The 27,987-nt window shown below is 42.2% G+C and overlaps 3 protein-coding genes across 5 annotated transcripts in view; 1 reads left to right on the top strand and 2 right to left on the bottom strand.

Annotated features, from left to right (window-relative positions):
• ENTPD5 (ectonucleoside triphosphate diphosphohydrolase 5) overlaps positions 1 to 155 on the bottom strand; it is a 46,541-nt gene extending 46,386 nt beyond the window's left edge. The window contains exon 1 of one of the 2 annotated variants that reach the window (XM_089778440.1): positions 22 to 155. The gene's annotated coding sequence lies outside the window, so the exon portion shown is untranslated. The remainder of the gene's footprint in view (positions 1 to 21) is intronic. The other variant, XM_075926893.2, reaches the window with a different exon arrangement.
• BBOF1 (basal body orientation factor 1) lies at positions 123 to 27,866 on the top strand. 2 transcript variants are annotated; one of them, XM_014570797.4, is made up of 12 exons: positions 123 to 261; positions 544 to 793; positions 1,793 to 1,858; positions 2,527 to 2,670; positions 4,531 to 4,611; positions 5,044 to 5,114; positions 5,530 to 5,674; positions 6,110 to 6,603; positions 8,112 to 8,216; positions 11,532 to 11,606; positions 16,890 to 17,040; positions 27,580 to 27,866. In XM_014570797.4, the coding sequence occupies exons 1-11, from the start codon at positions 230 to 232 to the stop codon at positions 17,008 to 17,010; spliced, it is 1,584 nt and encodes a 527-aa protein (XP_014426283.2). In that variant the 5' UTR covers positions 123 to 229; the 3' UTR covers positions 17,011 to 17,040; positions 27,580 to 27,866. The 2 variants fall into 2 exon arrangements, with proteins under 2 accessions (XP_014426283.2, XP_025037750.2); XM_025181965.3 differs by lacking the exon at positions 8,112 to 8,216.
• The window catches only part of ALDH6A1 (aldehyde dehydrogenase 6 family member A1), a 28,147-nt gene continuing 17,780 nt past the window's right edge, over positions 17,621 to 27,987 (bottom strand). The window contains exons 9-12 of the mRNA XM_075926885.2: positions 22,076 to 22,257; positions 20,245 to 20,424; positions 19,877 to 19,975; positions 17,621 to 19,579 (exon numbers count right to left, since the gene is read on the bottom strand). Of these exons, the coding sequence (XP_075783000.2) occupies positions 19,475 to 19,579; positions 19,877 to 19,975; positions 20,245 to 20,424; positions 22,076 to 22,257 (566 nt within the window). The 3' untranslated portion in view covers positions 17,621 to 19,474. The remainder of the gene's footprint in view (positions 19,580 to 19,876; positions 19,976 to 20,244; positions 20,425 to 22,075; positions 22,258 to 27,987) is intronic.

Below are 27,987 nucleotides of genomic sequence, written 5' to 3'. Positions count from 1 at the left end.
GCTCCCGTGGTCGGCACTCACCGCCTCGCCGGTGCGCTCGAGACCCCACATCTCGTCTCGCCGGTGCCGCGTGTCACGTCAGCGCGCCGTGTGACGTCACGGACGCATATTTAACTCGTCACTAGCTTCTGGCTTCTAGTCCCCATAGCAACAGATCGCTGCGAGCTCTTGTCTCAAGAGACCGATCCGGGCTGCGACTCGACGCCCGTGACTCTCGGCCGGGGCCAAGATGCGGAAGGGGAAAGGCGCGAAGCGGGGGAGGTAACTGCCTGTCGAGGGAAGTGGAGAGATGAGGGGACCGGTAACCAGGGTAACGGGGCAGGGGAGGGGAAGTGCGGAGTGGGGGCAATAGGGAGGGAAGGCGGCAGGGAACCAGGCAGTGGGGCGAAGGGCAGAAGCGGGGGAGGTGGGCGATTAGGGAGGGAAGGGGGCATATAACTAGGCAGTGTGGGGGAAGGGTAGAGGGAGACCTTTTCCACAGTGTCCCAGTGGGGTGGGAGTTTCAAGGATCTTTAACCCACATGCCTCAGCTTTTCCAAACAGGGCAAAAAAGGGGCCCAAGGCTGACTCGAAAGTGGATAGGGAGTCTGTGGCTGAGCGGGCCAAGGCCAACACAGCACTATGGGAAGCCCGGCTAGAGGTGACCGAGATCTCCCGGGCCGAGTATCGTGAGGCTGCACGCGTGCTGGCCAGGAACAATGAGGAGCTGTCATGGCAGCAGCACCGCCTGGAGAAGGACACAGTTGAGGTGATCAGCTTTCTCAAGAAGCAGGATTTGGAGAAAGAAGAGCAGGTATGTGCAGAGACCGGAACCTATCCACCACTCCATGCACTCTGAGTGTCCACACCGAAGGTGGAGATGCTCATCCTACAATATAGCAGCCTTTAGGTCCACAAGTCTCTTATTGGCAGGTTCAGAGAGGAGATGCAGACTGTTCAATATGTCATCTGCAAATGTGCAGTGACCACAGAACCTGCTGTCCATGGTGCACACGCAGCTTGTAATGCAGCATAGAGCCTTTTGAAGCATTTGATGGAACAAATCAAAAATAGCTCACAGGCAGTATCATCTCCTATATACCACAGATATTCCACACCTGCTCCACGCGGCTGTGCCAGGCATTGTGGGAAAGGTGCAACAATCTACCATTCCCCCTATGCTTTTGGCGCATGCTGTAAACAGATGAGTATGCTGCACACATCCAAAAAAGGGTGCTCGGCATAGATGATGAGCACGTTTGCAGTTTGCATGTGCAGGAGCAGGAATAGTCATCACCTTCTGACACCTGCAGGCCATATTTAAATATGAGAAGTCAAAGCCAGATGCACATATACTGATGAGACCTAGCATGTTTTTACTACATCTCTGTAACTTTTTTCCGAGTTTCTCCAGTATCAGTCACAGTGAATGTGTTTTTCTGGTCCCCTGCTGACACTTGTAAAGTTTCTTCAGTAAGAGAGAGTGAGCAGACCTAAGACACTCAACTGCAAATTTATAGTGCAAAAAGTGGGGGGACAGATTCTGGAGTGCCATATGTTACTCTAGTGGCATAATGGGGGCTGTAGAGTCCCTACAAGGAATTCTGCCAATACAGGTTCAGCATAGGGCCAGTGTACACAACCCTACACTGCCTCCTCTACAGTGCCAGCTTAAATCCTACAAATGAGAGACCTTTTGTGTGTCACTGTAACTTTCTTGATGTGATCCCAGAAAGAGGCTTGGGGAGAGAAGTAAACAAATGGGGGAGAGTTTTCTCAATCATAGTGGTTTCTCTATTTTCATCTTTTGCAGATTTCAAAACTGAAACAGCAACTGCTAGATTTGAAGCAGCAGGCTCAACAGGAGAATGAGAAAGTGGTGAGTGAACTGCTCCCTTTCCCTTCAAATGAGGCCTCCATAGCAGGCTGAGCAATGGTTTTGGTTCTAGTAATATGAGCAATATAGAAATAATTGCTATGCAGAAAAGCTTTTGAGATAAACACATGGCATGAAAAAAAACAGCAAAGGAAAAGTGGGTTGGGGACTATACAAGGCCTTTTTAGTTTGTTGAGTGTGGTTTGCTATCTCTGATACCAGTACTAATATCTAGATAGATAAAGAGTGGGTAGGGTCACAACAGAAGGATGTCTTATTGGCATCAAGATGAAAACCAAGTAGTACTCAGAGTTTTTTTACAGAAACCTGACTACAAAAGTCTGCTATTCCCCGTACTTAAGCAATAAATTGCATGAGGTGAGCTCATCAAGAACTTCTTGCCCATCCATCTCTAATAGAATATAATGGGAAATGACATATTCAAAGATAGGTCTAAACATAACACTTCTTTCTATGCCTCCTATTTTTCCAGTAGTTTGATTCTGTCTAACTTGTTGCTTTCCCTTCTAGTGCTAAGTCTCATTAATTTAGTGACTTTTAAAAATTCTGCACACCAAGTCCTTAATTTTCATTTGCTATCTATTTTTTGCAGTAATATTGTTGAATAGTTACAACTTGTTCTCTTCTTGATTAGATTTTCTGATTTGCAGGCAGAACTTTATTCTGTGCAGTTGAAGGATCTGGAGGAGAAATTCAGCAAAAAAGCCAAAGAAATTGGATTAATTCAGTTAGAACTGAAAACAATAAAAGAATTTCGCAAGAAGAAAGCACAGATGGAGAAGGAACTGGAAGATGTAAGTTTGTCGTACATGTTAATTTTGGATGTTTTAATGTCCTGAAAGCAATAATGACCTAATCTAATTAAAATTAATTCAACATGGTAACCTGCACTGGTACTAACTACATGATCCACAGTCTGTAATGAATTATATGGGAAGTGATTCTGCCACTTTCATGGTGGGGTGGGTGACTGACATGGAAAGAACATGGATGAATCTGACTGATTTATTACACTGTTTACTGCAAATAAGGCTTACTGTGAATGTAGAAAGCAATATATTGGTCAGACATATATGTTCCCGAACTGGGATATGGTTGGAGGCGAAAACCATATGAAGTTAGCACTATTTTAGCTAAAAATAATCAGTGTGTTTTAACTTGGCTTGTTAGTACAGAGAATCATTTCAAACTTCAGTGAAATGGTGGCTTCTTCATTTGCTCCTGCTCCCCAGCACAAAACATGGTCAGATTGCTATTAAAAGGCCTAGTCTAGCCTCAGTACTGAGGACAAATACAACAAATGTTCAGTCTTCAAATATCTTGAGAAAAATACAGGGCCAAACCCAAGTCATATAATAAAGTATCTAGTACTTTTAGTGATTTTTAGGGATATGAAAGACTAGTCGACTGTCCAATAAGCAAAATCTTATCAGATAGTTGATATACTAGTCGACTAGTTACTTCCCCTCCCCTTGCTGCCTCTATCAGAAAGAGGCAGTAAGGGGGGGGGGGGGGACGAGGAGGACAGGCATCAGAGCAGCAGCACTGAATGTAGCTGGGATCAGCTGGGTTCTCCCCCACTGAGCCCGGGTTCCAAATGGTGCTGCTGCTTTGAAACGCTGTGTGAAGCTCCCTGCGACATGTCAAAGTGGCAGCACTGCATAGAGCCGGGGCAGCAGGGAAGTCCGTAGAGGACCCCAGGCTCCACGTAGTTCTGACACTTTGAAATGCCGCAGGGAGTAAGGGACCAGCTGGGGACTCTGGGGCTGTTGCTACACTTCAAAGGTGAGGCTCCCTTATAGACTAATCAAATAACATCCCTAGTGATTTTAATCCATAGATCTCAAAGCGGTTTACAGAGCACTTGGCTTGCTAACATTTGACTCAGGCTCTTCTGCACTAAGCAAGGATTATAGGGTCTGGGATCCACTCATTTTATATATCAGAAGGGGCTTACACCTCCTTTAAGAATATGTACAGAAGACTTAGTATTTGGGCTATAAGTACCATAGGGTTTATAAAAGTTATAACATGATTTCTCAATAACCACATCAACAGGCAGATAAAATGCAGTGACTATCTTATCTCTTGGCATAAGTAAATCACTTACATTGTAAACTATTTAGGGCAAAGGCTATCATTTGCTATGTGTTTAAATAGTGCCTTGCACAATGGGGCCCTGATCCATAACTGGAATCTCTTTGGTGTGGTAATACAAATAATAAATTAATGTTCAGAAGTAAGATACGAAATACCTTTCTGCAAAATTTTTCTAAAAAATATTAGGGCACAGAGTTTTGAATAGCACAGATGATTATTTGAATAGAGGGAGTATAACTAATTGTGTGAGACTGGGAAGAGTTTTACAAGAGTCTATGCCATGTTCTGTATATTAACAGACTAATGGAAAGTATGCTAATGAAGCTTTTCAAATATTTAAAATTAGGAAAGCTGGTAAACCATGAAAGAAAAGTGTAACATCACTAAAGAGAGGTAAGAGAAGAGACAGAGATTATGTTAGGGGCCAATGAGAGCATGAGATGAGCAAGATAAAAACTGGGAGTTGCTGTGCAGAGAGTTTCAGCTATACTTTTATCAGGAAGGTTGAAATATAGCACCATTGTTAAAGGTTTTTTTTTTTTTTTAAATCATAGATCAAAGAAAATATGCGAATTTCAAACAAGGAACATCAGGAGACTCTGGGAAGGCTAGAGAACAGGTTCATGGAAGAAAAGGTACAAAATATTTAGGAATATATTACAAAATATTTAGGAATCTCATATTTGAACAATGTGGCTTTCCCCTTGGCCAAGATCTGAGTTGCTTTGGCTATTTTTGATGAACATTTTATAACGGCGTTTGTTAAAAAAAAGAAAAAGTAAGATATTGCAATTGGGTGCAACTTTTCAGGAAAAATCAGAGGCATCAGAATCTCTGAAGGGCCATGTCATTGCTGGATTCCCACTCCCACGGGGAAGTGGTTTTAGTGCCCCAAAGGAATCAATGTTGCTGCTCACTCCCTCTTTTCCTCTAGAATAAAGAGTTGTTTCGGTGGCCAGTTTAATCCCAGGTGTGTGATTTTTAGAAACATGGATTTTGTCTGATTTTTTTCTTTAGTACTACACAGTCTGTCTTTATTTATTTAAGCAGCCTTTTCTCCCCTTCAGCAACGACTAGAAAGAGAAGCTGAGAAGAAGATAGTAATGTTGGCAGAGAGAGCCCACCATGAGGCCGTTGTGTAAGTCATTGGCCTTATCTGTTCTCCAGTTACAATGAGGAGTCAGAAAGCCATTGTCACTCTTGGACTTACAAATAACTACTAGGCAGCCAACACCACTGTACAATATTTGTGGGGAAATGGGTAAGGGCCTTTGGTTGCATCTTTTACTTTCACAGTTTAAATGCAGGGACCATCGCTATCCTGACATCTCTACCATAAAATTAATTTTGGCTTCAGCCCAGAAACTCAGCAAATGCTTTCTCAGTGAAACATCTGTGCCCACCCCCGTTCTTGTCCAGCCCTGAAGCTGGAAACAAAACTGTTTCAGTGAAAGTGCCATGAAATATTTTTTCTGTGAAATTAGGGTATTGATATTAATACAGGAAGACCTAAAAGGTTCTGATGTCACCTCTTGTATTTTGTTCTTCTTTAGGCAGTTAGACAACACTGGGAGAGCAGTGTTTAAAGAGAATGTTCGTCTTCAGGAGGCTCTTGCTTATCACCTGAAGGAGACTGAAGAGCTACAAAAAATAAAGAAACAGCTGGAAGAGGACAATGCTTTTCTTCTGCAGGAGAAGGTTCCTGCTTTGATTCCTAATTCTATTTCATTCTTCCCTAGGAAGGGACCCCTAAAATACAAATTCTGAATACAGATTTAAGTTCATTAAGTGCCTTTCCAGTCAAACCCATCCACAATTTACTGTAATTTAGAGCTGTCTTAAGAGACATGAGGCTCTTATTCTGTCCTTTTGACTGTGGAATAGAAAATGTTTCCTATGGTGCCCCTCTAAGAAGAGTTCAGTGTGTACAATGGGAATTGTGCAGATCAGACACTCTTCATTTTGTCTCAGTTGGAGGCAGAGCCCAGAGCCCAGATTATTGCACACTTTCTAGCATGGAAGTGCCAGAATGTCTGCCAGGCTGATGTGACCCATGTGCTGTTACTACTGAAAGAAGTCTGAGGTTCAGGGTGATTAAGATGAGAGTCCAAATAATTTTCTCCTGTCCTTTAGGAAACAAATGAGAGTTTGGTTCAGGAAAAGGTCCGGCAAGTCACTGTACAAAAAGCCCAGATCCAAACATTGCAGCATAAAGTGGAGAGACTGGAGATGGCACTAGGTCATATGACTCAAGAATTTGAAACAGAAATTCAGAAGACACAGCATCAGGCCTTAGTTCAAAATCAGGCAGGCATGGTAGAGATCAACAAGCTGCAGCAGCTGCTGGAAATGAAGGATCGGGAGATGAATCGAGTGAAGAAACTGGCCAAGAACATCCTGGATGAGAGGAGTGAGGTGGAAATTTTCTTCCTAGAAGCTCTGGAACAAGTAAAACGTGAGATCCTGTCCAGCAGAAAGTGCTACAAGCAGGTGGCCCAAGCTGCCTATCAGAAGAAAATGATGGAAGCGTTTGCAGGGAAGGAAGAGTACCCAAAAATCAGAACATTTAACAGCAATGCTCACAGCACAAATAGTGTGTACAAGGACCTGCAGGAGGCAGAGAAATGGTACTAGTAATTAAACAGCAGACCATTTACTGTCCATCTCCCTGGCTCACAGGAATGAAACCTAAATCTTAAAAATCACTGTGTAGTAACAGTACCCAGATTAGTAATCTCTTTGGAGGCTACTGTGGTGGGCGGGAGGGAAGGAAAGGAGTTCAGCACTGGAGAGAAGGCTGCAGACCCAGCAGTTTAGAGAGTTTCAGGACCGTCTGCTGCTGAAGACCCGGCAGAACACAATAGAAGTGATAAATTATCACTGACACCTAAATATGTCAGCTAAATGCCAGCACTATTATTTATTGCGTGCTGATCATTTTAATATGGTTTTCTCACAACCTCTGTCTCCTGTGTCTTTCCCTGTGAGCCAAAAGCCTCAGCTACACATCTCCTTTTACATCTTCTCAAATACAGTTCTTCATTGTCAATACAAAAATCTGTGGCCTATTGAAAACAGAAAAAGAGACAACTTCATTAAAATAAATGTAGTATATTATCAAATTCAGTAACACAGTAGGTGAAAGGCTCTATTTTATTCCTGATTAAAACCTCTGCTAAGTGGGCAAACAAAATGTTAGAATGAAAAAAAGACTGGGATAAAGAGGATATCATATTGCTATGTATAAATCAGTGGTATGCTCTCACCTGCAATACTGTATTCAATTCTAATCAACCTACCTCAAAAAGATTATAGCAAAAATAGGGGGAGTTCAACACCTATAGATGGAAGTGATTAGAGAGAGACTTCCATACAAAGAGATATGAAAAAGACCAGGAGGTTTTTTTTTTCTGCCGAGAGTATGAGTAAGAGGAGAAATGGTAGAGGTCTATGATAAGTAATATAGAGAAAGTAAATAAGGTGCTTCTATTTACCTTCTCACAGTATGAAAACAAGGGGACAGATAATGTATTTAAAAGAGATAAAAATAATGGTTTTCTTGCCCGACACATAATTTGCAAAACTCACTACCAAAATGTATAATTAAGGTGAAGACTTCAAAGGATTTTTAAAAGGACTAGATATTTATATTATAATGAAAACATTCACAGTTATATTGAATATTTTTTTTAAAAAAGAGGCTATAAACCCTCATACTTCAGAATAGAAACTATTCTCTAATTTATGGGGGCTTAGAAGGAAACTGTCCCCAGAAACAGGTTATTCCATAACTATCCACCATGGGGTTTCTTGTACCTTTTTCTGGAATATCTGGCAACTGTCAGAGACAAGATATCAGATTTTCTCAACTGATTAGCCCATCTGACAATTTAGAAAGCTGTGGAATTTAAATAGGTGGGGAAGATTGATCAAGGTGTATAGTCCATCTCCTGCAAATGCAGGATTCTTTTGTGCTTACATATATACCAGCTGAATGAAACTCAGGGAATTCAGGTTATGACTGAAAATCCTTTTTGCGCATCCATTGGCCAGAGATATTTTATGCTGGATGATAACATTTTCTTTGATCTTATTCTCCTACTACATTGATCTACACTCTGATGGTGTTTTACAGGACAAATATCCAGCAAGGGAAGGTGGATATTGGCCAGTTGACATGGGAGCAGAAGGAATGTGTTCTCAGATTACTCTTTGCAAGAATGAATGGAATGGAGCGACGGTAATGCTTTTTCTATGGTAGTAGTTGGACACAGAGCTCTTCCTGTTGTGGAATCCAGGGTGATTGCTTGGATACCCCATTCTGCAGCTAAGGCTGATCCTGTGCTGACCAGTACTTGTGTAGGCTGAAGGAAAGATATTCCATCTTAGTTTGGAGAAGGGAATCTTGGCTAATTTTAATCTGACTCTAGGATGAGCTACTCTGTCTTGAGGTGCAATTTTCGAACCTCTGAAGAGGAAGAAAAGTAGCAGTAGTGGTTAAGAGGACACGGAGTGGTCCTAGTACAAGAATTCTCAATCTTCATAGCACTCTGACCCTCTTCTGACAACAAAAATTACTACTGGGGAGAGGGGAAAGCCAATGCCCCACCACCCCAGGGAGTAGGACAGAGCCAAAGGGTTTCAGATCCAGGCCAGGAGCCTGCAATCTGACCCTGCTGCTCAGGACTGAAGCCATCAGATTGGACTTTAGCCTTCCATAGAGTAAGGCTCAGGCTTTGGCCTGAGCCCCAGCAAATCTAAGTCAGTCCTGGAGACCTAATTAAAAAAGGGTCTTGGCTTACAGTCTTGAGATCTGCTGTCATGAACCAATGCAATTAAATTAATTTTATTCACAGTGAATAACTGTTTCCTGTTTAGCAAGTGATTGTAATGAGATCATTTATCCAATTAATGACAGAATGTCCCATACACAGAATGAAATATGTCTTTATTGCAAACAAAGCAATCTGCACAGTCATAAAAAGGTTGAAAATGTGTTGACATTTAAAAAAAACCTGGTCATTAAAATTGAGCTCACAATATAGCTCATGTTGCTATTTGCTTGCAGAATTTGTGACCATAGTTTTTGAAATCTCTTTGAAAACTTGATTCACAAACTGGAAACTGAAACCATGCTGTGTGTGTATGGTAACTAAAAAGAGATATTGATCAGTCTCATTTCATTGTCCAAGCTGATAGAGAAACTGATGACAAAAGAAACCCAAAAAAACAGCAATAGCAGGGATATGGTTGGATGCTCTATTAGAAGTGTGTTCACATGTAATAATCTTACATATAGCAGAATTTTGTAGGGAATGTCCAATTAATGCATTTAATTTGGGGAAAACACTATGTTCTATTTACTTTTCATGTTTTGCCCACAAACTAGAATTGGAATCTGTCATTTAAACTTTGTTTCCTGTTGTTTTTGACTAAGATAAGCTTAATATTAACTTTAACATCTTCTAGGGGATTCTGTTTGTTCCCTGTGAATCAGAGGGGGAGTGAACTTGATGAGCTAATCATTGAGTCACAGTCACTTAAGTCAGAAAGTGAATTAATGTCCAAAGAGGCTAAATGGGAGGATAATTAATCTAAGCTCTATACATAAAAAGTTGGACAGCTGTTCCCCGTATGTGATTAGAGCTAAGCTGCACAGCAGAAACTCGCTGTACTTTACTCCTGAACTCTGCATTTCTGCATCTGATTCCCTCTTCACTGTAGCAGCAAAACAGAAATTCCACTGTCTAAATTAAATTAAAAAACAGAATGCACAAGTGTCCTAATAGGCAGACATCTCTTTAAAAGACCCATGGTGGGGAGGTAGGAGTCAGTTGTGTCTGGGTCATTGTTGCTAGGCAATTTAGCACTTACACCCAGAAGCATCTAGAGTTGGGTGTTACAGTTTTGGTGTCTGCTCCAATTGGTTCTCTGTCTTGCTGGGGTCAAGCTCCATGAGGGCAAGCAGTCAGGACATGTGCCCTATGTCAGCGGTTCCCAACCACCGAGTCACAGCCCGCTGCCAGGACATGGACCTCTGGCTGCTGGGCCACAGTGGCTCTGGGGGCCGGGCTGGGGTATACTGTTCTCACCACAGCTGTTGGGAGAGATCTGTCCTGTCCTGCCTCTCAGCCAACCAGCACCACGGCAGGGATGGAGGTCTCTGCCCAGCTGCGGAAGAGTGCTTCCACACAGCCCTCCCACTGTGCAGGGGAGTTCTCTTCTGCAACTGGGAGGAGACCCTGTGGTGTGCGGCTTCCTTCCATGCAGGAAAGCACTCTTCTGAGGCCAGACGAGACCCTGCCCGATCAGGCCCTGGTTGAATGAGTATGCAAATACAATGTTACCAGTCGCCAAAAGTTTGTGAATGGACTTGCTGGTCCCCAGTATCAAAAAGGTTGGGAACCACTGGCCTATGTGAGTTAGGAGAAATTGAGCTCAGAACCAGAAAGCGGGCTGTTGTCGTTAACTGAAGTTTTCTTTAAAATTAATTTTGTGAATTGAGTAACAAATCAATCAGTTAGCTGATTGTCTAGCAGTGATCCACAGCAGAGGAAGAGTCTGTATGGATTACAACTGAAGATTCTACAAGCAAGTGGTGGGAGGGAAGATGATTCAGACTCAGCAAACTATGCAGATTTGGTGATCAAAGATACTAACTGAGACTTATGTGAATTAAACCTAAGCTTTGAGAGCTCTCAGTTTCTTATTGTGGCTACATCTAGACTGCAGGCTACTTGCACAATAAGCTTTTATCGGAAGAGATCTTCTGCAAAAACTTCTTGTGCAAGAGCACGTTCACAGTGCAAAAGCGCATAGAAAAAACTATGAGCTTTTGCGAAAGACAGTGTCCAGACTGCATGGACGCTCTCTCAAAAGTAAGCTCTGATTGCTATGCACAGAATGGCCACCAGGGCACCTGTGCTTTTTCCTCTTTTTGCGCAAAAAAATCCCTCTTCCCTGTTCATACACTCCTTGTGGCGAAAGAGCTCTGTGTTATTTCGAACACGTTTGAGGTGTGACACTGCGTGTTTTTTCAGAAAAACAGCTGTTTTTCTGAAAAACTCTGTAGTGTAGACATAGCCTGTATTTTGTGTGGACTGAACTGTTCAAATTTTAATTTTGGTTTTCTCTTTATGTTTATTGTAACTGTGAAGATAATGTCTATGGGTTATGAAATAGCATATTAGGTAAAAACTAGACTTTGTTTTTTCATCATAAGACTTTATAAAGTTATTTATTTAAATTCATTTCTTTAGTTCTTTTTGGTACTTGAATGTGGGGAGGTTGACTGGGTGCAGCAATCCTTACTGAAAATCCTTTGAGACTGAATTCTGGGTCTCCAGCTACTTTTCTATGGGAGTTGAGTTTTTTAAGGCACTGGAAAAGGGCAATGAAGTGAAGTCTAGCCCACCCAAGGTTACACTAGCAACAGAGTAGCACTTCCTGCTGCTATTCATCTTTCCTTAGATAGTGAGGAACAGAGATAGGCGTGGCCTCTTAGCATATACTTTACTCAATCCATATTTCTCCTGCCTTTGTTTCTTTCTCACAGGAAACGCAAACATGTTTTGGTCCCTTCAACTCCACCTGCTGTTACTCCTGGTTCTGAAGAAAGAAACAAAGCTAGGTAAGATATTACATTTTTATAGTGCTTTATCTAGGTACTTCTGTAGCCTCTATTAACACAACACCCAACCACCAGTTAGGTATTTAAAAACAAATATAATCATCTTTCCTAACATGAAAGAGAACTACATTGATTAGTGAAGGTTTTTGTTTACTTGTTGGTGCTGGTGTATCTGCATGTGAGTACAGTTGGGGGGGGGGGAATTTATGTTGAAAAGATTAATTTTGCTTTTAGTTCTGAATAGTTCTAGTCATTCCCATCTCTTCTGTTTGTGATTTTCTACAATCTAGGTCCAGCACCATTCCATCTCCTGGACTCAGAAGCCTTTCCTTTACTAGGCAACAGTTTGATTATATTTGGAGAAAGTTGTTGAGAGGTCATATTTGTAAAGGGAGAGACGGGGGAGGAGGGGCAATAGCTTCCATATGCCCCAGGCAAGGTGTGTGTAGGGGTGGCTTCATGACCCAAGAAAGTATGGGGCTTTGGATGGAAGGCAGGGCTGAAGATTAAGGGGGAACATGATAACGGTTTTCAAATATCTAAAAGGGTGTCACAAGGAGGAAGGAGAAAATTTGTTCCTCTTGGTTTCTGAGGACAGGACAAGGAGTAATGGGCTTAAAGTGCAGCAGGGGAGGTTTAGATTGGACATTAGGAAAAAATTCCTAACTGTCAGGGTGGTCAAATATTGGAATAAATTGCCAAGGGAGGTGGTGGAATCTTCCTCTCTGGAGATATTTAAGAACAGGTTAGATAGACATCTGTCAGGGATGGTGTAGACGGAGCTTGGTCCTGCCTTGAGGGTGGGGGGCTGGACTCGATGACCTCTCGAGGTCCCTTCCAGTCCTATAATTCTATGATTCTATGTCAAACTTGAAGCCCTCTGAGGGCCACACAAATGAAAACGGATAGCTTTCAGGGATACCAAAGAAAATGTACTTCTATAGGAAAGTTGTAATTATTTATTATTATAGATTATGTTTTAGGTATATTTTATAATATTTTTTCAGGTCTTGTTTTAATATAATACAATAATTTGTGTAAAATTATTTGCTCATATAAAATGATTTTTCATTTAAATATAAAACTTTAAGGTACTTTAAAATTTTGTATATGATACATAACTTGTTTTGTTGAAATAAAAACAAGTATAGACCATGGTCAGCCAAATAGAACAGGCTTTTGTGAAAATTTCAGATACTTTGTAAGTCTGAGATTTTGCATAAACATATAATTATTCATGCAATTGCAAAAATTGACATTTATTGATATAAAATTAATATACATTTTGTGATTATTTGGGAATAAATACATAAAACCCAAAAATTTAACAAAATATTACCCTCCTTTCCCCCAGAGCCAGGCACTCCCATGCCCCTATTCTAACCCAATCCCTCTCCGCTCCCCCAGAGCACCACCCCTCCTACTCTAATTTATTGCTTCAAGTGCTTTCAAAAAGTGAGGGCGATTCTGGAGTTGTGTGTTACTTTGATTAAAAAATATTTCTGAGTGTTATTTTAATAGGCAAGTTAATCTCTTACATTCATAATTATGATGTAGTTTGTCGCTGAGCGACAGTATGAAAAACAGCTGGGTTAACTAGTAAGTAACTCAGCAGTTAGGAAGCTTTAGAGATTGCTTAAAATACATTTGATATGCTCAATCTTCTTTTTACCTTTTATTCATTAAAGCAATGAGTTTGCTATAACAGTGGTTTTAAATGCTTGATTGAAATATAGTGATGAAATTCATATTTAGGTTGTATAACATTTATTTCTCTTGTTTTATAAAACTTACATATATTAAGAATTTGGCACTTTTAATGTAAAAGACGTGAACCTAATGAGATCAGGATATGAACAAATTAAAGAGAAAAAATTATTTAACAGAATGTAAACCCCCAAAACTTTATAACTTATATTTGTCTGTAGTTAGTAAAATAAGTAACTAATTAAACAATAAATATTCTAAGATGTGGATTATTTACAGCGGTGTAATGAGGAGGGTTGGAGGGAGGAGCGCCAATTTAGTGCCTCTCCACTCCCCATCATCCCTCTGCCCACCACTGCTGGCTAGAGCCACCTTTCTGCCCCCAGCCTGACCCTCCACCTCTGCCAAAGTGTTAATGCATGCAGGGGCCTGGCCCCAAACTGGAAGGAGTGGGGTAAGATGTGGTACAAGCTCCCTCCCTCCCCCGGGGTCCAGCTCAGCATGCACCAGGTTTGTGGGGGGTGGGGCACAAACTTTGCCTTCGCCCCCGGGTGCATAACACCCTTGCTATGCCTCTGCATGGCTGGCATCTTATTTAAATATAGAACCCCACTCTCTTTAATGTTCTAGGCAAACTAAGGCCATCCTTCCCCAAGCTTTCTCAGTTCAGCTATCGTTGTTTGGACATCAGAAATAGGAATCAGTCCTATTTACATCTGGACCCTGGCTTTTCATAGGCTCTGATAGAACAATGGGCAACCTAACCTAGTGAGTAGTCCATGTGAGTGGCCCTCTGTGATGTAGTGTGGGTACCTTGTTGGTTGCTAGGCTTGGGCTGTGGGTGATCCCCACTGGCTGCGGTCTGTACCACGGCCCAGCCGAGTAGCTGATAGGACCGGGAGGTAACCTGTTCTACCGGTTACTTCCCAGGGAGAGGAACAAAGGAAGGTGGAATGCCACCCCTGGCTGGGGGGCAGGGCTGGAAGGGATAGTTGTTTAGTTTCTGTCTGGGATCATGGAGGAGACAGCCTAGGGAAGGGGCTGGAATTTAGGGGCCCAGTCTCCCCCATCTCAAGGGGGGCTGAGGCATCCTAGGCCTGCCCTGTAACCAAATTACATCTGTGCTGAATCCTGGAGAATCAATAAACTCCCTCTATTCTACTGGCTGGTGGAGTCTGTTTGTGCCACTACGGGGGTGCAGGAGACAGGGAAACCCCAACGCGCCATCACACCCTCCATCTCAGGCTGCAAAATTGTGATAATCGAGATGGTTTCTGGGATAGGTTAGTTTTGCTAACTATGCTTGCATACTTAGAATGTACAGGATGTGCCAATTGAACCATAGCAGTACTTAGATTTGATGCAGAGGGAGCACAAGGCACTTACATTAAATATTGTGTGCAGTCAGCACATACCTCATTTCATGTGCCCTTGCTTTGCATATGTGTAACTTTAGTAATACCAGTAGGAAAAAAACAACACAGACAGAAACCTGTGGAATCTGGCCACCCTGAGCATGGGTAACAGTAAACAAAATGTCTCATGGACTACACATAGAACTCTTATGGGCTGCCTACCACTGCTCTGAGACAACCATGCACAAACTTCTGTGTCTTCACCTCCAACCTGGGTTGCTGCCTGGGGAGCGTGAATGGGAACAGGCAATTGGTTTAAGACCCCTGACTGCAAGGTTGATGAGTGAAGCACCATGCAGCACTGAGGTTTCAGTGGGCGTGTGGTGGAGTCTATGGCCTTTTAAAACCAAGCTGCTTCTCCCAAGCAGTGTGCAGGCAGCTTGGGCTCTGGCTCTAGTAGCTCACATGCCAAGGAACAAGTTGGTTAGCGTCTTTCCCAGCTTGGGCTGAGCTTGCAAGTTTAGGGATGGAGGCAGCATTTGTGGCTTACAGGAAAGCAGGGAACTGCTCCTGCTCTGCTTGCTCAGTGGCTCATAGCTAAGCCTGTAAACTTCAGCATCTTCCCCTTCTAGCTGTAAGTGGCTGCCACCAGCATGGCAAATAAAGGGAGGAGGGGACAGGCAGCATGTGGAGTACAGAATTTGCTTTTTTTTTTTTTTTTTTTCCATCTCCACTGCTGCCTCATTGCTTGCTTCCCATCTCACCTAGCATCTGTGTAACCCACACAGCGGCTATGTCTACACTATAAGGTTTTTGAGTGAAACCAGCTGTTTTTGTGCAAAAATCCGCAGAGCGTCCATACCTCAAGCATGTTTTTGTGCAAGAAAATCTACAGTCAATTGACAGAACAGAGGGCTTTTTGTGGTGTAGATATACCTCCTTCTATAAGGCATGACTCCTGTTTGCGCTACAGCTCTTGTGCAAAAAGGCATATGTGGACGCTCCGCAGGTGTTTCTTGTGCAAAAAGAGCTTAACTGAAAAAGCACAGGTGCTCTGATGGTCAGAGCTTTCTTGTGCAAGAGCGTCTGTGCAGTGTGGACACTCTCTTGCGCAAAAGTGATGCATTTTGAGGTGTGGATGCGCTTTTGTGAAAGAAGCTTTTGCACAAGAACTCTTCCGCAAAGGACTACTTGTGCAGAAAGCCTGCCGTGTAGATGTAGCCACTTAGGGTACGTCTAGAGTACAAACCTCTTTTGAAAGAGGCTTTTTCGAAAGACTCTTTGGAAAAAGCCTCTTTTGAAAGACAGCGACTAGACTACAGCCAGTACTTTTGAAAAAGTGAGTCTGGATGCTCTTTTGAAAAAGCATAGTTCACGTTCTATAACGCCTTTTTTCAAAAAAGCACTTTTAAAAAAAGGCATTCTTCCTCGTAAAATGAGGTTTTCCGTGATCGAAAAAACTGCTGTGTTCTTTCGATTTACTTTTGAAAGACCACAGCTGCAGTCTAGATGCAGGGGAAGTTTTTTGAGGCCACTTTTTTCGAAAAAACCCTGTAGTCTAGACACACCCTTAGTTCACGGTCACATGTAATGGCACCTAGACCTAGACCTGAGAGCCAGCTAGCTTTTAGCTCAAAGGGTAAATGCTCCTACACTAAGCTTCAGAGAGCCCAGATTCAAATCTGCGTGGTGGCAGTTGTTTGACAGGACAGTCCATAACTGTGGTGTTTGTATGTTTGAGGTTCTACTGTACTCAAGGCAAGAGCTAACCTTCATGTAAATGAAAGTGGTCTTGGCATGGGAAGGGATGGATTTTTAGAGTTTGTAAAGGAAGGAGCGAACAGGATTTGGTAAGAGCTGGAATGGAGGTAGGGAAGAGAAACCTCTGCTTGAGGAACGAAAATGGAGAGTTGAAAGACTAAGCTTATATCGTATCAGAGGTTTCAGGGGGTAGCCGAGTTAGTCTGTTACAGAAAAAAAAAAACCAAATGGTCTGGTAGCACTTTATAGACTAACAAAACATGTAGATGGTATCATGAGCTTTTGTGGGCACAGCCCACTTCTTCATCTGATACCATCTACATGTTTTGTTAGTCTAAAGTGCTACCAGACTATTTGTTGTCATATCAGAGGTTACCATTTAACCCCTTCCCTCCTTACCATGCGTGTGTGAACAGCAACATGTTATTGCTGACTCATCTGCAGTGTTTTACCTTTGCAGAACTGAAAACATTGCTCCCAGCTTGACCTTCATCACGCAGCAGGTCCCAGTTTCGGAGTCCTCTTCTCATGGAGCCATCCTTCCAGATATTGAGAACACCCCAGACAGTAGAGTAATGTGACCCCTTGACTCTGACCGAACAAGATGAAAGGTAATGACGGCTACTGCCTCTTCCACACCTTTTCTTCTGGGACTCTTGTGTACATGGAATGATGCTACAGCTGTGAAAACGTTATTATCCCCATTTTATTGTGATGTTGATTTGGTTTCCATTTAAAACCAGTCTGAAAGGGGATTGTAAATTAATTTTATAAATATGTATTTAAGGTTTTTTCTTCTAAATAATTTTTTTTTATTCTTTACCTGGCTCAAGTTTGGTAGGTATGTAGGTAGGGTTCTCCTAGCTGCCCAGTGGAATCTGGGCTGGAGGCTGAGATTAAGATCGTGCGTGACTGCATTCTGATGGAGATTTCTTTTTGTTCTGGAGTAAAAGTGTAGTAGACTAAAGAGCATTTGGAATGAAGTGATATGTATGTGGACCCAGAAAAGATCTGGGTCCTAGCAGCAGTAAGCTTGTGTGTAAAAGGAGGTGGTGACTTGGATCCAAAAAGTTTTAGTAATAGGATCAATGGTGCAGCTTAGCCCACTAGGTCTGCCCAAGGTCTTATTTAAAAACAAACACCTGCCCCCTCAAGGTCTTATTTAAAAACAAACACCTGCCCCCTCACTCATTAAAGAAATGCATTAGCAATTTTTATTCATAATCAATTGCAGAAATGAGAATTTTCCTAAGCTATACTGGAACCTGAGAGAAAATACACAAATATTAATGGCACACCAGCAGTTGTATTAAAGTCAGGCAGCTGTCAGTTACAAAAGGCCTCTATCAGCAGGCAGAATACAAAGTGTTCACATTCAGTTCGTTCAATTAGACCAATGAATCATGATTAGAATCAGCTTGAGAGCATGATTTTCCTCAGGTGCGAGAAGCAACTTTTTACAAGTCTCTCCCAGTGTACCTTCTAATTTTTTGCATCCATATGCAGAATGACTTATGTGCACCAAGGTGGAAGTGATATATCATATAACAAAAGTCATTGTGCACATGGGCAGCGTGTGGTGGGAATGGAGCCAAGGGATTGGGATAGGCCTGCTGACGAGGGGGTGGGAAGAGGAGGGCAAAGGGGACAGTTGCCCCTCAGTCTGGTGATTCAAAAAGGCCTGGAGCGCCCAGCCACAGCTAGTTCAGGAGTGGTGGTGGCTGGAGCCCTAGGCCCTTTAAATCATTGCTGGAGCACCACGGGGCACCCTAGGTAGCTCTCGGGGCAGGGAGATGTTCTGAATCCCTGCGTGGAGTTTAAGGGGAAGTTGCACAGCTTAGAGGGACTGTAGATCCCTGCCCCTTATAGAAGAGTCCAAGTAAAGCCAAGATAATGTCACCCTTAATCTTACTCCATCCCAGGACTTTTCCTTAACTACTCCATGGCTGCATCATGAGTTACCAGCTCAACCTCCAATCCTCCCATCAGTGCTAGGGATAGAATTTCAGACCTCCAGTTGCAAAGAAACAGATCTTTATCACACAGGCTGACAATCTCCTGGCCTGTCACTAGTATTGGGGCCTGCAGTCACTAGAAGATGTGCACACATACTTGAGCAGGTATACAGTGAATCAATGTGGGTAGTAGCAACATAAAATCAGGAGGAGTAACTAAAAGATTGGGATTGGTTGCTTTCTATGGAAGGAAACGCCTTCTTCTTACCAATTCCCCCCTAACATGGCTTGAGTAACATGAGCCTGGAGTGGTTATATACACAGGGTTGTGCTTCTGCTTCCAGATTCACACAGCATATAGGCACACTGCTGCTATCATAATAAGCATCATCCTGAAAGTTGTTTCAGATAAGAGTTGAGAACTAACAGGAGTTGTCAGGATACATAGATGATGGGGATCAGAGCGTTTCCAATCAGATAGATGGGACTCACGCTCATAGCAATCTCCTTGATCTTCAGTCAAGCCCCCCCACTAGATCTCCTTCTAAAACTCTTAAAGCAGCCAGTTCCCGAGTGTCAAGTCCTTCAAAACTATTCAGTGGGTCTGAGGTTAAACTCTTCAGAACTTCAGAGAGTCCCAAACTTGTTACCTTCTCCATAACAGAAAAGCCACTTCGCTGGCACCAGTGAGATTTCCTCAAAGTGAAATAGAATTGGAATCTTGGGCCAGAGAAGGAAGTGGAGAAAGCTGCAGCACTGAGTCAGTGGTACTATCTAATAGAAAATGGAGCCTGTACAAGTGCAGTTTGAAGGGATGGGGAGAAGAGACCTTATACCCAGGCTTGACATTTGACCTGCCACTAAAGAGGGTTTCCTCTGGGGAGAAAAGTGAGCTCAATTAGCTGAGAACAACAGAAAAGTTAAATTGTGCATTACATAAAAAGCCTCCCTGATTTGGAAAGAGGTCTTGGGAAGACTGGGACTTTCTATTCCCAAAGAAATAGGGAACAAAAGCAGTCAGGACATAGCTGGGAAAAGTCTGTAGCACAAAAGGTGAAGAGCATCATGGATGGTACCCTGTAAAAGCTGGTTAGTTTCCCATGGTTGGCATAACTACAGCAGGCTTGGTAACTGTAGCATCTTCCTCTTTCCACTGAGATATAATGGTCTTCAGCTGTGTATAGAACTGAACCCCCTAAAGGAAATGAAACAAACAAGGGTTGACTATTTGGCCTTGGGATTCCTGCAAACTTCTCACTATACCCTCAGGGTCCAGAGATATCCAGTACCCAAGCGGCCAGTAGTTTCTCTGCCCTTCCCGTAATCCTGAGGTCTCTGCCCCAGCAATAAGTTATACTGCTCAATTCTTCCTCCATTCACAAGTCTCCACCTTAATGCCATATTGTGGTCTCTTCCCTCACCTCTACCTGGCTTCCTGTACCAGTTACAAAGAGCAGCAAAACACAATAGTTTTCCTAATTTCTTGAGTTACCTGTTTGCCATAGAAATTGGTATCTCCTCTAAAAGATGCACGTGAGCCAGTGAAGGAGAACATGGGCAGAGGCACTGGGATTGGAACATTTACACCCACCTAAATCAGAGCAAAGTTGCCACATTAATAGAAGGAACAAGTACAACACTGTAGAAATAACAGACCATCTGCTCATTTCTCTTCCCCTGATACTAGATCCAATTTCCTTAAATATGGAGTATTTAGTATGTAAAAGTAGTATATTACCTAATCAAATATTATGACACCTTAAAACAGAAATCAGAAACTGGAACTAGACGTGTGTCCCATGGATATGGCAAGCACTGATGGGAATAATTCTACTCTATACATTACCCTGTGCTACATACCTGCCCCACATCTACCAAGTGGGAGTATTTCCGAGCGGTAGCACCATTGGTGGTGAAGATTGCGGTTCCATTTCCATAGGGATTCCTGTTAACTATCTCAATTGCTTCATCGAGAGTGTCTGCTTCCAGAACCACCAGAACTGGCCCAAAGATTTCCTCCTTGTAGCAGGTCATGCTTGGCTAAGGCAAAAACAGCAGAAAGCAAAAGTCAAGCCAGGAAAATGCCACATGCCCCCCCAAACAAGAGAACACATCCTACACAAATCAAACCCTCAGAACGTTCCCATCATTCATCATCCTTCTCAATGGACATCATCTTGCATAGAATCAACTCTAAGCGACCTCAAGAGGTCATCTAGTCCAGTCCCGTGCACTCATGGCAAGACTAAGTATTATCAAGACCATCTCTGACAGGTGTTTGTCTCATCTGCTCTTAATCTCTAAGAACGGAGATTGCATATCCTCCCTGGGCAATTTATTCTGGTGCTTAACCACCCTGATGGGAAGTTTTTCTTAATGTTCAACCTAAATCAGTCTTGCTGCAATTTAGCCTAATGCATCTTGTCCTATCCTCAGAGGTTAAGGAGAGAAAAAATTTTCTTACTCTCCTTGTAACAATCTTTTATTACTTGAAAACTTATTGTGCAATCCGTTCACTTCTCCAAACTAAACAAACCCATTTTTTTCCCCACTTTTCCCTCATCTGTCTTGTATTCCAGAGCTTTAATCATTTTTGTTGCTCTTCAATGGGCTTTCTCTACTTTGTCCACATCTTTCTTAACGTGACACACAGAACTGGACACAATACTCCAGTTGAGGCCTAACCAGCACAGAGTAACGTGGAAGAATGACTTTTCAGGTTTGCTTACTGCTGCTAATATGCCCCAGAATTTATGTTTTGTGAGTGGGTTTTTTTTGGCAACTGTTCACTCATCTTTAACTTGCGATCCACTATGGAACCCTTCCCACCTGATCCTTTTTGCAATGCTCCTTCCCAAGGCAGTCATTTCCCATTTTCCATGTGTGTAACTGATTACTCCTTCCTAAGTGAAATAATTTGCATTTATCCTTATTGAATTTGCATGTCCCACCGTCTCACATGCCCTGGTAGCCAACAATCACAATGCCACACCCTGTCATCTGTCACACCCAATTCCCACATTCACACCACCAAACATTAAACCATCAGTTGTTCTTGCTTTTGACACTTAGCCTTCTTGTTACCCCTGCCTGCCTGCTGTTAGGCAAGTAACACATTTACTCTTTAGCCTAATGGTTGATCAAGGAGTCCAAACTCGGATTACTTTGCTTCTGCTTCCATATCTCCTGTCTTTCCATCCCCCACCAGCCTGGTGATCTGATCACTACAACTGGCACAACTTGCCTGCCAGTCACCCCATTGCATCTTACCAGCTATCCCTCTCCCTTGCACTCTCACATTGCCCATAACTCTCCTATTGTCATTCCAAATTACCAATATTTTGTGCAGCAGCTGAAAGTTTAACAATTAAACCCCATCCACACTCCTCTAACTTCCTACCTCCCAATTTCCCAGCTTCACAGACCACTTCGCTTATCACTCTTCCATCAAGGTTTCAGGATATACCCATGGTGGAGCCTTAAACATGCTATCCTGCCCAATTAACACATGTGTGAAGTGCTCAAAATCACACACTTCAGCAGCAGTTTCCCATCTAGCCTATCATGACTGATAAGTCCACTGTGCCATTACCAAGGGTATTGGGGAAAAAACACAAGTGCCACTCTTTCCACTGATTCTATGACATACTTCAATCCTTTGTATCCAGTGATCAGCCCTTGGCTAGCTCACCTGGACTTTAGCAAGGATTGTTGGTCCAACAAAGTTTCCTCTCTCATAGCCCTTCACTTTGATGTTTCGTCCATCCAGAAGGAGAGCAGCTCCTTCCTTCACTCCGCTCTCGATCAGGTGACAGACCCGCTCCTTAGCCTGAGGGCTGATCAAGGGCCCCAGATCTGCTCCTGGTTGGTCTCCTTTGAGGTACAGAAGCATGGGAAGGTTTGAATTGTGATGGGTTCATCTCCAAAGAGAAAACCAACAACTACATTCTCTGAAAAGATATAAGAATCTTAAAATTAAGTAGAATAGTGATAGAGATGCAGCCGTGTTAGTCTGGTCTAGCTGAAACAAAAGAAAGAAGTATGTAGCACTTTAAAGACTAACCAGATGGTTTATTAGGTGATGAGCTTTCATGGGCCAGACCCACTTCCTCAGATCAACATGTGGAAGAAAATCAGCACAACCATATATACCAAAGTAATACAATTAAAAAGAAATGAACGCATGTGAAACTGACAAATCAAATTTTAGAACAGAGTGGGGGTGAGGGGAGAAGGTTAGTGCCTGTAAGGTAATGACATAGGGGTGATAATAGGGGAAGCTGACTTTGTAATGGGTGAGATAATTAGAGTCTTTGTTTAAACCCATATATAAAGTGTCAAATTTAAGCATGAATGACAATTCTGAAGCTTCTCGATGGAGTCTCTTTGAAGCAATATGCATGTTTTAAGGTCATTGAGGGAATGGTCAGTCTGGCTGAAATGGCAAGCAACAGCTTTCTCTCTATGGGAGAGTCTTACGTCACATATTCCTGTTCATCCAGAAATATAATTCATGCCATCATGTGCCTAAAGTGTCCGTCTGCTATGTACATTGGACAAAAACGTCTTAAACACTTCGCCAAAGAATCAATGCACATAAAACAGACATAGACTCTCTCAAAGAGAGAAAGCTGTTGCTTGCCATTTCAGCCAGACTGACCATTCCCTCAATGACCTTAAAACATGCATATTGCTTCAAAGAGACTCCAGACTTCAACGAGAAGCTTCAGAATTGTCATTCATGCTTAAATTTGACACTTTATATATGGGTTTAAACAAAGACTCTAATTATCTCACCCATTACAAAGTCAGCTTCCCCTATTATCACCCCTATGTCATTACCTTACAGGCACTAACCTTCTCCCCTCACCCCCACTCTGTTCTAAAATTTGATTTGTCAGTTTCACATGCGTTCATTTCTTTTTAATTGTATTACTTTGGTATATATGGTTGTGCTGATTTTCTTCCACATATTGATCTGAGAAAGTGGGTCTAGCCCACGAAAGCTCATCACCTAATAAACCATCTTGTTAGCCTTTAAAGTGCTACATACTTCTGTCTTTTGTTAAAATTAAGTAGAAGAGGAACACAGAGGTCAAACACACAAAACCAAGTCCCATAAACTCCAGTCTCATAGAGGAGCCCAAGCTCCAAACCAACAGAACTAAAGGCCCTGTGCTTCCAAAAAAGGAGACATTAGTCCCCAGCCCTTGATCTGTTGAGGTCTCTAATTTTGATGTTATTGAAAGATTTACAAAAGCTTTCTTGAGCCAGAGTGAGAAAAAAGTAACCTAAGGTCATCTTGGTCTTTGTATGCTTAATATGATAGACGCTAAAACAAGCATGAGATGGAATCAAGGTGAACTGAGTTAGTTTAGTCTGCAATATTGCCAATTGCAAGGGGATTAAAAATCATGAGCCAGATTCTGAAAAATAATTAAATAAGCCCCAGAAACTTTGAGACTTTAAAAAAAAATCAGGAAGCCCTTCTGTTTTTAGCCTGTCTTGACTTTTTAACTCACCTGTACTCTGGTGATAGAAATGTAGCCGTGTTAGTCTGGGGTAGTTGAAGCAAAATGCAGGACAATGTAGCACTTTAAAGACTAACAAGATGGTTTATTAGATGATGAGCTTTCGTGGGCCAGACCCACTTCCTCAGATCAAATAGTGGAAGAAAGTAGTCACAACCATATATACCAAAGGATACAATTAAAAAAAATGAACAAATATGAAAAGGACAAATCACATTGCAGAACAGAAGGGGGATGCGGGGGGGTGGGAAGGGGGAGGAAGGAAGGTAAGTGTCTGTGAATTGCTGATATTAAAGGTAGGGAGAGTGGGATGTTTGTGAGTTAATGGTATTACAGGTGATAATTGGGGAAACTGTCTTGGTAATGGGTGAGAAAGTTCAAAGTCTTGTTAAGTCCTTGGTGATAAGTGTCGAATTTTAACATGAATGACAGTTCAGAGGATTCCCTTTCAAGTGCAGATGTAAAAGGTCTTTGTAGCAGAATGCAGGTGGCTAAGTCATTTAGAGAGTGTCCTTTCTGGTTAAAGTGGCAAGAAACTGTTTTCTCTTTGTGATCTTGTCTGATATCTGTTTTGTGGGCATTAATCCTTTGGCGAAGTGTCTGAGATGTTTGTCCAATGTACATAGCAGACGGACACTTTCGGCACATGATAGCATAGATTATATTTCTGGATGCGCAGGAATATGTGTTCTTGATCTTATAACTTACTTGGTTAGGTCCAATAATGGTATCAGCAGAATGAATATGTGGACAAAGCTGGCAACGGGGTTTGTTGCAAGGGAAGGTACCAGGGTTGGTATTAGTGTGGTATGTCCTGTGGTGGTTGGTAAGAATCATCTTGAGGTTAGGTGGTTGTCTATAGGAGACTATGGGTCTGTCTCCCAGAGCCTCTTTGAGTATGGTATCCTGTTCCAATATAGGCTGTAGTTTATTGATAATGTGTTGGACAGGTTTTAGTTGGGGGTTGTAGGTGATGACAAGTGGTGTTCTATTGTTGGTTTTCTTGGGTCTGTCTTGAAGTAGATGGTTTCTAGGTATTCGTCTGGCTCTTTCAATTTGCTTTTTTATTTCTCTGGGTGGGTAGTTGAGATTTATAAATGCTTGGTAGAGATCCTGAAGCTTCTGGTCTCTGTCAGTGGGGTTAGAGCAGATGCGGTTGTATCGAAGGGCTTGGCTATAGACGATGGATCGTGTGGTGTGTTCTGGATGGGAGCTGGATGCATGTAGGTAACTGTATGAGTCGGTGGGTTTTCTGTAGAGAGTGGTGTCTAATTTTCCATTGTTGATTTGTACGGTGGTGTCCAGGAAGTGGATCTCTCGTGTAGAATGGTCCAGGCTGAGGTTGATGGTGGGGTGTAGGTTGTTGAAATCTCTGTGGAATATCTCCAGTGTTTCTTGGCCATGTGTCCAGATCATAAAGATGTCATCGATGTACCGTAGGTAGAGGAGGGGTGAAAGGGGACGGGAGTTGAGGAAACGTTGTTCTAGGTCAGCCATAAAGATGTTAGCATACTGTGGGGCCATGCGTGTACCCATGGCTGTGCCGCTGATCTGGAGGTATAAGTTGTTCTCAAACTGGAAATAATTGTGGGTGAGAACAAAGTTACATAGGTCTGCTATCAGGTTGGCAGTAGTGTCCTCTGGGATAGTGTTTCTAATTGCTTGTAATCCGTCTTCATGTGGGATGTTGGTATATAGAGCTTCTACATCCATGGTGGCAAGGATGATATTATTGGGGAGGTTATCGATGTTTTGTAGTTTCCTTAGGAAGTCAGTAGTGTCTCGGAGATAGCTGGGGGTATTGGTTACGAAGGGTTTGAGAAGAGTGTCTACATAGCTGGATAGACCAGTAGTGAGCGTGCCAATACCAGAGATGATGGGACGTCCGGGGTGCCCAGGTTTATGGATCTTGGGAAGTAGATAGAACAATCCTGGTCGGGGGTCAGAAGGTGATTCTGTGAGGATTTGTTCCCGAGTAGCTGTGGGGAGGCTTTTAAGGAGACAGTGTAGTTTCTTTTGGTAGTCCAAGGTGGGGTCAGAGGGGAGAGGTTTGTAAAATGTGGTGTTCGAGAGTTGTCTGGTTGCCTCCTGGTAATAGTCGGCCTTATTCATAATGACCACAGCACCCCCTTTGTCAGCTGGTTTGATTACAATGTCCAGGTTGTTTTTGAGACTCTGGATGGCATGGTGTTCAGCGCGGCTAAGATTGTGTGTCGCTTGTTGTCGTTTGCGAATAATGTCAGTCTGTGCGTTGTTGCGGAAGCTGTGTATATAGAAATCCAGATTGTAATTCCGACCGTCAGGGGGAGTCCATATAGAATTATTTTTCCTTTGGTGTTGGTAGGGGGGATCTGGTAGGTCAGATTGATGTTCAGTGGTGGTTTGGAAATATTCTCGGAGACGGAGGCGGCGAAAAAAAGCCTCAAGGTCACCACAAAATTGTATCCAGTTTGTGGGGGATGTGGGGCAGAAAGAGAGACCCCGGGACAAGACAGACTCTTCTGCTGGATTGAGTTTGTAGCTGGAGAGGTTAACAATATTATCCGGTGGGTTGAGGCAGTTGCTGTTGTAGCCAGTGGTATGGAGCAGGTTAGAAAATTTATTGTCTTTTCTTTGTTGTAGGGAATAGAAGTGTGTATAGTAGATTTCTTGTCTGGTGGAACAAAAGTCTTGCAAGGTGTCAGTCGGTGTGGATGTTTGTCTTGAGATGAGACGATCTAAGTTAGAAATGTCATTCTTGATGGTTTTCTGTTTCTTGTATAAAATACTTATCAGGTGGTTTCTTAATTTCTTGGATAGTGTGAGGCAGAGTCTTTCACTGTAGTCAGTGAAGTATGTTGATCTTAGTGGATTGTTCACTTTCAGTCCTTTGGGTACGATGTCCATTTTCTTGCACTTGGATAGAAAGATGATGTCTGTCTGTATCTGTGCGAGTTTCTTCATATGGTTGATGGATTTCCATTCCAAACGGCTAAATGTAGTGCCTTGCATGTAGAATAGTGATAGAAATGTAGCCGTGTTAGTCTGGGGTAGTTGAAGCAAAATGCAGGACAATGTAGCACTTTAAAGACTAACAAGATGGTTTATTAGATGATGAGCTTTCGTGGGCCAGACCCACTTCCTCAGATCAAATAGTGGAAGAAAGTAGTCACAACCATATATACCAAAGGATACAATTAAAAAAAATGAACAAATATGAAAAGGACAAATCACATTGCAGAACAGAAGGGGGATGCGGGGGGGTGGGAAGGGGGAGGAAGGAAGGTAAGTGTCTGTGAATTGCTGATATTAAAGGTAGGGAGAGTGGGATGTTTGTGAGTTAATGGTATTACAGGTGATAATTGGGGAAACTGTCTTGGTAATGGGTGAGAAAGTTCAAAGTCTTGTTAAGTCCTTGGTGATAAGTGTCGAATTTTAACATGAATGACAGTTCAGAGGATTCCCTTTCAAGTGCAGATGTAAAAGGTCTTTGTAGCAGAATGCAGGTGGCTAAGTCATTTAGAGAGTGTCCTTTCATATTTTAGGAAAATTAGAATGGAAAAGATGCAAAATTATTAAGATTTTGTTTTAGGTAAGCTAGTCCTAAATAGCAAGAGACTTATTTCAGTATAACTATAATGGTTCTGTTAATGATGTCACATTAATAGGATGATTGTCTCAACAGTATCTCTTCAGAAATGGAAAATGGAGTGAAGGGAAGACATCTATGCTGGCAGAAAAGAAGGGGGAATATGTATGTTAAATTCTTGTACAGACCAAACAATATAACTCAATATAATGTGATAAAAGTATAAAATATGGACAAACCTCATTCACACAGTTAAAAATATGCTGTACAAAGCCTATAAATGGAGCTGTAATATGAACATCCATGAAATGCAAAGCAATCTATGTATGAAGTTCTTCAATTTTTTTTTTCCAATAAAAATGTATGACAGGGAAAGATCTTTACATCAGCTACCTTTGTTTATTTCTTTGTTGTTTACATCAACTACAAAATCTATCAGCAGACTGACTTACCTCCCTACAAAGAGAGGTTTCCATCTGAATGGCTTTACTGAATGCAAATGAA

Source organism: Pelodiscus sinensis, chromosome 5, assembly GCF_052426305.1.
Source record: "Pelodiscus sinensis isolate ZL-2025 chromosome 5, ASM5242630v1, whole genome shotgun sequence".
In the NCBI taxonomy this organism is placed as follows: Eukaryota; Metazoa; Chordata; order Testudines; family Trionychidae; genus Pelodiscus; species Pelodiscus sinensis.
This window is presented reverse-complemented; position numbering and strand designations above follow the sequence as displayed.